The 9,745-nt window shown below is 35.4% G+C and overlaps 1 protein-coding gene and 1 long non-coding RNA gene across 2 annotated transcripts in view; one reads left to right on the top strand and one right to left on the bottom strand.

Moving 5' to 3' along the window:
• Window positions 1–2,917: 2,917 nt before the first annotated feature.
• LOC107655690 (uncharacterized) overlaps window positions 2,918–9,745 on the bottom strand; it is a 23,338-nt gene continuing 16,510 nt past the window's right edge. The window contains exons 2-4 of the mRNA XM_016443265.1: window positions 4,264–4,291; window positions 3,648–4,132; window positions 2,918–3,547 (exon numbers count right to left, since the gene is read on the bottom strand). Of these exons, the coding sequence (XP_016298751.1) occupies window positions 3,036–3,547; window positions 3,648–4,128 (993 nt within the window). The 5' untranslated portion in view covers window positions 4,129–4,132; window positions 4,264–4,291 and the 3' untranslated portion in view covers window positions 2,918–3,035. The remainder of the gene's footprint in view (window positions 3,548–3,647; window positions 4,133–4,263; window positions 4,292–9,745) is intronic.
• Window positions 8,956–9,745, top strand: part of LOC107655704 (uncharacterized) — a 2,458-nt gene continuing 1,668 nt past the window's right edge. Inside the window, exon 1 of the long non-coding RNA XR_001630473.1 lies at window positions 8,956–9,332. This is a non-coding gene — a long non-coding RNA (uncharacterized LOC107655704). The remainder of the gene's footprint in view (window positions 9,333–9,745) is intronic.

The raw sequence follows: 9,745 nt of genomic DNA, 5'->3' as shown, positions 1-9,745 counted from the left end.
GTGCTGCACCATTTGGTACTTATATAGAGTAGAAAACATTTTAAAAATCCTTCATTTAACTCCTTAAGCTTTATAAAAAATAATAAAAAGGCAACCAGGACCCCTCAGCCAGATCAGATAAACCTTTATGACCTAAGTGTATGTTGTTACTGTTCTTGTATATTGTCTTTTGTATTGTATAGTGTTTTATGCATGCTTATGATGGAACCACTCATTCATATAATCTTACCTATATGTAATCTTACCATGTTTAGTATCTATTTCCCTCCAAAAGTGTGTCACCATTGGCTCTGTGACCTCCCGGAGGTGTGAGCTCAATAGGAGATAAAGCTCTCACATCAGTGACCCGCCTCAGTCAGTCAGTCTGCGGTTCTGTTAGACTCAGAGAAGATGAGGATGTGAGCTAGAACGCTTCTGCAACCCCTAAGTTCCCCCACGGAAATATCCTTTCCTAGAGTTGATATGAACTTACACTGAATGTTCGCTGGACGGACAGATTGGTTGATGGCAATTTAATTCTGTTCCAGTTACTACTGACAGCTGATATAAATAATTGTAATTAATCATAATTAACTGTAATTATTTATATACATTTCCCTTTTGAGCTAATTTGCTACAGTACATAACAAAATGCTTACTGCAGGTCTTCTCTTTTTAAGAGTTTATATATAATTTTCAGGTTTTACTGTAATCACAGTATGGCAAAATTGTCAAAACTGATATATATAACTGTTTTAGTTGACTGAGCCCATTAGTGGTCCTCTGCTACCATCTAGTGGTTATAATGGCAATTTCATGGAGTTTAACCTAGAGATATACTGTTTTGATCCTTTATAAGCATTGTAGTGCCAATTTTTGTCCAATGTCCATTGCATGCTTGTTTAGAATCATATGATGCACGAGTTGACATAGTTTTGTGGAGATTTGAGTTTTATTTTAGGATGTATAGGCTTTTGGGTAAAGTAGGTAAATACCATATTATTAAATGGCCCTGTTATAACTGTCCAAATGCAAAAGTTCAAAATTGCTTGCAGAATAACATCAATGTTTCTCTGTCCATCCTTGACTTAAACAGGCTCTACTCTCCAGCACAACAGTAACCCATAAAACACACAACAGGAATTTAACTGTTAAGTTGTACAGTATTTTGCTGTACAGTATTTTTCATGATTTTACGGTAAACTATTGGCAGCAGGGTTGCCAGTAATCTACAGTTTTTTTACAGTATGCTTTCATAAATTAAATTTGCAGTATATTACTGTTAAAAGATTAAATCAACTAAAAATAAAACGCATTAAATCTCTCAAGATCTCAGCAGAGGATGATTAAACAACCCCCAAAACAGCATTACCAGCTTCACGTATTACTAACCAGTGTGACTTTATTTCTGCCATATGTGTACAAAAGTTCTTATTGAAATTTTAGGTGCTGTACTTTCATTTGAACAGTGTTTGTTTCAGTTGCATCTTTTGTTGTTCAGTGGCAATACCTTTGTCTGTCGTTTAATCCAGCTGATATTAATAGTGCATGTGGAGTCAGTAGTGCATGTGAAATCAAAACTCAGTGGTTTGAAACAGAAATAATCCATTCTAGCATTTTTATTTATAGAACAAATATGTACTGAATATGCATACTGTACATACTGCATATACAGTATCTGTGCACATGCTTTATAGCGGAACTGAATCAACATTGAACTAAAATGTGCTGAATAATGACACTATTGAAGCAGAAAATGAAGTTGTTCATAATCCATGAATTTTGCAACATTAACAGTTTATTACTGGGAAGTTGCTTTGAAATGATCTGTATTGTATAAAGCACTATATACCTGTAAATAAATGTGATTTGACAAACATGAGCGCTATGAGAAACTGCTGTGCACTTTACTGCACACTGAACATGCAAAAAATACAATACGGTGCTGTTCTTGTTTTTGCTTGACAGAAAACATGCCCTTGGAGATTTTTTTACACTGATGAATTTTAGAAAAAAGGCTGGATCATAGTTTTTTTCAAAATGTTTCTGCTTACTTTAGCTAATATATTATAGGTATACAAGTATAGGGTATATAAAACTGTTAGAATAAGCAAACCCACTGCATTACTATATGCATACATTGCTTTGCAAACATACTGAATGTTATCTAGGTCATTTATCAGTGTTTTTCAAATTTTCTAAACGATGATTCAAACCAAAAGAGGCATTGCAGTCTTTTTCAAGTCTGTTGTTAATTGACATTTTGATCGGCATTGCTATTCTTACTACTAATAGATTTATTTTACCTTGTACAGTATGTGCTGTTTTAAATAAACAGCATTCAAATAAACACTTTATTGTTCTAAACTCTAAAGTCTAATTATAGGGATTTATAGTTTATTGACAAACTTGTAACTGCCTGTTGAAGCATCATTTTTGAAGTTTTACACATGAATTATTCTGTGTAAAAACAGTAATATCTGTCTCCATCTGCTGGTCACTTTTAATACTATTCGAAGTGATTTACTTGTAATGCATGTTTTGAAAATAAATATTTACTTGAAATAATCATCAACTTATTCATTATTCTTGTTATGTCATGGTGGTGGTGATGCTATTTATTATTAGTAGTAGAGGTAATGAATTATTATTGTTATATATTATATAATAATATTGGTGTTATCAATAATGTTTTACTAGTAACAATACTACTGTAAATATGAACAATGGCATATGCTATCAAAGAAATCTACTTCATACCCTTACTGTCATATTAACTCAACTTTTCAAAATGCATAAATCAGAATCATAATTTGTTAATTATTAAAAGTTCTAATTACTTGTTGCATATATATATATATATATATATATATATATATATAAAAGACTTAGACATGCACAGTTGATTAACTATAACACTTTTGTGGTTGTCTGTTGTTATGTCATGCTTTTATATGAAATATCTCATGTTTTGTATTTTTAATGTCTCATTGTCATTATTTGTTTCTTGCCCCTCTTGCATATGCAAGGTGGTTTAGATATTAATTAGATGATGATTAGCAATAGCGTTCATGTTCAGAATTATTGGGAGAGCTGCATAAAGCCAGTATTTCTCCAACATTCTCCCTCAAAGTATTTATGAGGCCTGGTAAACTCTGACTATAAAGGAGACGATTCTCTGCAACATTTTCTGCTGCCTTCATCACATCTTTCATGGCCTTTATCACAGGCTCCCAGAGGATGAAGCTCTGGGTTTGTTTCTCCAATACAGTGGCTCTTCCACTAAGAAGAGTCAGAAGGTTCACAGCTCGCCTGACCGTTTCCTGAAGTTCAGCTGTGAACTGTAGATGCTGCTTCAAATCTTCAATTTCCTTCTCCAGTTTATTTAGCAACTTAACTGTCTCTTCAGTCTCATTCTGTATGTTAGCGATCTTGGATTGGTAATCAGACACCTTCATGCTGTTCTCATTCAACTGGGACTCCTGTTTTTTTAGCTCATTTTCAGCATCCCTGATAGCGTTTGAAGCCTTAACAATTTCGCTGGCTCCCACAGACATCATTATTATACCTAGTGGAAGGCAAGAAATCTTATCAGCCACAAATATAGGTTAGTTGTACTTGTTAAGATGATAATAAAAAGTAGTAGTAGATACGAGAGGATTTCTCACCAGGAATCCATCCGATAATTGGTATTGCAGCCACTACCGCCCCTCCAATTGTTACACCTGTACCAGTGTTCTGTCTAGCTCTCTGTCTTTGAAGTTCATCTTGTGTTAATACTACCATTTTTTTAGCCTGTTCCAAAGCTGCTTTAGAATTATTTAATGATTCTTCAGCAGATTTCTTCTCAATGTCGAATTCACCCATTGCTTTGCATTTTTCTTTGTTCTGCTGCTCAGCATTTCCTTTTTCTTTAATAAGTCGCTCCATGCATTCGTCTAAATATTTTAGTTTTTCCTTAATCATTGTTTCTGATTTTTTCAGGCACTGCTCAGCATGCTCAATATGCTTCCTGATTTGTTCATTATTACAGCACATGCCAGTGGTGGGATCAAGTTCTGCATCCAAGAGAGACTTGGAGATGTTACAGATAGAGACTATTCCCTCATGTAGAGACCCAACAACTTTCTCAATATACTGCAAATCCATAACACTGCAAGTTTGAAGATAAGGAAAGAGAAAAACATTTCATTTTTAATTCACAACAACATCATATCAATAATAGACCATCATTCACATTTAATAAAAGCAATACTTTGTGAATACAGACTAGATTAAACTTACTCAGATAAGTGGAACTGTCTGAATTCAGCTGTCACAAACAAAACACAAAAATAAGAAATATGAATGATATTGTGTGTCCTTGTAAAATGGTGCCATTGACTTCTGTAACAAAGTTTTGGAGTAATTGTAAGTATTACCATTTTTATTTAATTTGAATTCACAACAACTCCAAAACAAATTCAAAGATATTTAACCTTGAGATAAAGAAACATCTCTTAAGGTAACTGTAGTATAGAGTGAGCCAATTAGCCAAGGATTAGCAATATTACACAAGTGTGCTGTTGATCTCAATATCAGCACATGATACTATTCCTTCAAAATGTCCTTGTGCTTTTGTTTTGTGAACTTTTTGTTAGTAGTTCTTTCTTGTGTTCCAGTTTCCTGTTTCCCCTGTCTAATTGTTCTCACCTGTTTCTTGTTACACTTATTATTCTTTGTGTGTTTACTGTGGGTAAATCCCTACTCAAGGAGAGCCCTTGAAGTGGGGATTTTGGAGGGACTTGTGTGTGATAATGTAGGCATTTGGAACGTACTAGGAGAAGGGAGCAATGAAAGACCATAATTGTTTCATTATGTTCCCCGGAATGTCACCATGACAATAGCTATATTTCCATCCAAAGTTGCGAATTTAACCTGTGCACAAAATTAGAACATCGCACAAAAAAAATGTCCTTGTGCTTTTGTTTTGTGAACTTTTTGTTAGTAGTTCTTTCTTGTGTTCCAGTTTCCTGTTTCCCCTGTCTAATTGTTCTCACCTGTTTCTTGTTACACTTATTATTCTTTGTGTGTTTACTGTGGGTAAATCCCTACTCAAGGAGAGCCCTTGAAGTGGGGATTTTGGAGGGACTTGTGTGTGATAATGTAGGCATTTGGAACGTACTAGGAGAAGGGAGCAATGAAAGACCATAATTGTTTCATTATGTTCCCCGGAATGTTACCATGACAATAGCTATATTTCCATCCAAAGTTGCGAATTTAACCTGTGCACAAAATTAAAACATCGCACAAAACATTTGCGAATAAAGCAACATATCAGTCAACGTGTTCAAGAGAATGAGATCATCACTTTCTGAGAACTTGGGCAAAGTCTCAATTAAAATATATATACACCTGTCTCTGTTGAGACAAAATCACATTACTTTTTTGATGCACATCAAGGAATTTATTCAATAAATAATAAGTAATAAGTAATATCTTCTTATCAGATAAAAAATATATATATCCAATTCAATTGAGTGCATGCATTTTTTTAATGCACATTTTTAGAATTTATGCATATCTTGGCATTTCCATCCAGCAGTAACCTAAAATTTGCATAAAAATAGCTGGATGGAAACAGCTAATGCAGCTCTCCCTCTCTGCTCTCAACTTTATAAAACTTGATTTCCTATGAAACTTATTTAAATTTCATATTAAATGCAAGAAAAAATTCAAATAATTCACCAGCCACACACTGGTTCCTATATCCATGGCAACAGCGACTCTCTTTGGAGTCTGGGCTTATGGGTAGTGCAGTAATTTAACAGTAGATCTGCAATTATTAAACAGTTTTTTATTATTAGTCCTTTTACATTTTTGTTACAAAAACAATTTATCCTCCTTAATGAAAGAATATAGACTAGGGGCACCCCTGCCCCTGTAGCATCTGGGTATGCACGTGCATATGGGCCCGGGCTGATTGGAGGACCGCCAAGGGGGACCATTTAATTAAAACGAGGGAACATATTATTAATTCATGGCTACAATAAATATATATTTTTGTCTGCATGTCATGTGCAGGTCTCTGTAATTTCTTGTGTGCATTTGTTAAATTGCTGCCGTAGAACTGCGTCATTTTTTAAAACTACATGCAAACGCTGCATTGCCACGGCCAAATAATATAATAATTAAAAATAGCTAGCTAGCTAGTTGAAAAGACTGGATCACAACTGTATCACATCTAGCCTCAGCGAAACCTGCACAGTTTTAATTATCTTTCTTTCATTTTAATTCTCTTTTATTGAAAGACGTTTGAAAGTAGCCGTTCTTTCCATTGAGAATACACAAAGCCTTAAATTAAACACCAAGGACATTGTGGATGAATTTGCCGGAAAAAGGCCCAGAGAATTAAACTGAATTAATTACAACTAAAATGTGAGTATTTTTTCTTCTTTCTTTCTGTTTATTTTTAATTTTTTTGGCCGCTGCCTCAAGAGTGTGTTTACATTAAGTAATATAGTAAATATGACAGCATTTTAGTGCCATAATATTTTCAGAATAAAGTCAAAATTACAAGATTAAAGTTGTGCTGCATGAATAAAGTTATTTAATGTGAAAAAAAGTGACTGATTTATGAAAATAATAAAACAATGTTCGTAAAGTTGTTGGCGTTTCTGGGGTAAATGTTATGTACGACTGTCATGACTATTCACAAGCTGTTTTATTGATGCTTTTTGAAACACTGATTGATCGATTAGCCTACATGATACATTTGTTTTATTAAGTTGTTCTGATTTTTTTTTCAACATGTCTTCTGATATTCATTCATGTTTATTTTGTGCTAGAAAAGAGGAAAAGTGAGTGAGTGTGACCAAGTATGGTGACCCATACTCTGAATTTTTGCTCTGTATTTAATCCATCCAAGTGCAGTGACTGATTTATGAAAATAATAAAACAATGTTCGTAAAGTTGTTGGCGTTTCTGGGGTAAATGTTATGTACGACTGTCATGACTATTCACAAGCTGTTTTATTGATGCTTTTTGAAACACTGATTGATCGATTAGCCTACATGATACATTTGTTTTATTAAGTTGTTCTGATTTTTTTTTCAACATGTCTTCTGATATTCATTCATGTTTATTTTGTGCTAGAAAAGAGAAAAAGTGAGTGAGTGTGACCAAGTATGGTGACCCATACTCTGAATTTTTGCTCTGTATTTAATCCATCCAAGTGCGCACACACAGTAGTGAACACACACACCCGGAGCAGTGGGCAGCCATATTGTTGTGGTGCCCAGTGAGCAGTTGGGGGTTCGGTTCTTGCTCAAGGGTCTCACCTCAGTCATGGTATTGAGGGTGGAAGATAGCGCTGGTTATTCACTCCCCCCACCTACAATTCCTGCCGGACCTCAGACGCGAACCCGCAACCTTCGGGTTATAAGTCCGACTCTCTAACCATTAGGCCACGACTGCCTAATAGTTAAAAGATGATTGGGTGGCAGGCACGCTACAAATAATGAATGGACTTAAACATTTAAATATTATTTATACCGTCAATAAAACAGCTTGGCGGCCATGACGATGGTGGAGAAGGCGAGTTTTGAGTTTTGAGCAATTTAGCCGGCGGCATGGACTTAAAGTCCGCATGAAATCAAAATTGACTTTATTTACTTTACTAGCGCACATTGCTAGTCTTGATGTGAACAATTAATCCGCGCAAAATAATCCGCTGAAAATAATTGTTTGTCTTGGTAATCTTTAATCAAAACCTGAACATTTACTTCCGCTCTGGAATGGCATTCCTTCTCTGATGACGTCAGTTTGACGGCTTGGGCAGAAACCGTTAGGTTGCTATGAGTGAGAGACAGAGAGGAGGAGCGCAAAAATAAAACCATGCCCTCTATTCAATATTCCGTTTCAGCTGGAAATACATCACTACACTGAAATAAAGTCGGCAGCAACTTCCGGTTCACGCGGACTTTAAAGTGTCGGTCGGGGTTGAGTGCCCAGTTGTGGAAGTTGTTCTAGCGGTAGGAGAGGTGGTTGGTCACAATAGCATCCGATCAGCGTCTAGAATGAATGGTGCTGTTGTATTGTTCTTGGATAAAGTTGAAAAAGTCAATGACACTGTAGAAAGCGGTATAGTTCTTAATGACAGTTTCGTTAAGATTTTTCCACTTGTTAACCCGGCAAGAAAAGTCTTGCTCTCTAATGTACCCCCGTTTATTACCGATGAAGCGTTGCAACATGAACTGTCTACATATGGACAGTTTGCATCTGCAATAAAGAAAATTCCCCTGTGTTGTTAGTCTCCATTGTTAAAGCATGTGGTTTCTTTCCATAGACAAGTTCACATGATTTTGAGAATGGACATTAAAAAAAATGAATGTTGCTTTCAAATTTAAAGTAGATGGTTTTGAATACATGATTTTTGCAACGACTGAAAATATGAAGTGCTTTGGTTGTGGAAAAGAAGGGCATTTAGTGCGCTCTTGTCCTGAAAAAGGAAAATGAAGGTAGATGAAAAAGAACGGTAAATGAAAATGCTTCTCCGAGTCAAAATGTTAACCAAGCAACTGATGCAGTAAAAGAGAGAGAGGCTAATGAAATGCCCGAAATGAGTACGAACAAGGAGAAAGAGGAAAGGGGAAAAAAGGTTGTGAAAATGAAAACCAGAGAAATTATGAAATGGATATTGAGCTTGATGAGGCAGAGAATTAAATATTTAAAGAAAATTAAAATGTCTAGCATTCCTGTCAAATTTGCCTAAAACGCCTAAAAAAGGCATACCCAAAGTAAATTGCATGCTGTTCTTGAACCATTTGGAGTACATACATGGTTTTGGTCTCTTTTGAAAGGTGACACTCTGAGGTGTGTTCCTCAACAGTCAGAATCACTGTAAGTCTTATTGGTATTGAGTAATAGAACTTTGAACACACTGAAAAATAAAATAAAAAATCCGCCTACATTTTTTTTTTTGTAAACAGATGCCTGCAGATGACTGTAGCTGGGAGCTATTAGCTGGAAAATACATTTGGATCACAGAATAAAGTCTTACCAAGCAAAATGTTTCAAATTTGATAACAATACCTTAGAAAATTAGTGTTTTACACATGTTTATCTAAATTTATGTCTAGGCGCTTCCCAAAAAAAGGCCACTTGGAGACTCCAAATGACCCTTTGTAACCAACGACACATAAAATGCTGCAATTCTTGAATGCTTTAATGTACAGTCATAATTTTGGGCTCTAATGAAAGCTTACACTTAGACCTATTCAATTTCTTATCCAGATTCACTGTCAATAATTGCTGACACATAGTAACTGAAGCATAAACACATTATGTAGTGGTTTTTACGATTTTTTTCAGAGGTGCTGTCATCATGTCCCTCAATATATGGCTTTTTGCTGACTGGCTCCCAGACTTCACTCGATTCAATGTCAGATGATTGTCTGTGATATAAAAAAAAAAAGCAACACACACAACATTAGTTAGTAGGAACACCTCAAATCACAAACACATATAACACGCACACACACACATGACAGAAGTTAGCAAGAACACCTCAAACACAAACACATAAAACACACAACAGAAGTTAGCAAGAACACCTCAAACACATAAAACACACACACATGACAGAAGTTAGCAAGAACACCTCAAACACATAAAACACACACACATGACAGAAGTTAGCAAGAACACCTCAAACACAAACACATAAAACACACACACACACACACACACACACACACAGAGAAGAGGTGTGCACTAACTGACTAAC

The sequence above is a fragment of the Sinocyclocheilus anshuiensis genome, unplaced genomic scaffold (assembly GCF_001515605.1).
Source record: "Sinocyclocheilus anshuiensis isolate Anshui unplaced genomic scaffold, SAMN03320099.WGS_v1.1 scaffold631, whole genome shotgun sequence".
NCBI lineage: Eukaryota > Metazoa > Chordata > Actinopteri > Cypriniformes > Cyprinidae > Sinocyclocheilus > Sinocyclocheilus anshuiensis.
This window is presented reverse-complemented; position numbering and strand designations above follow the sequence as displayed.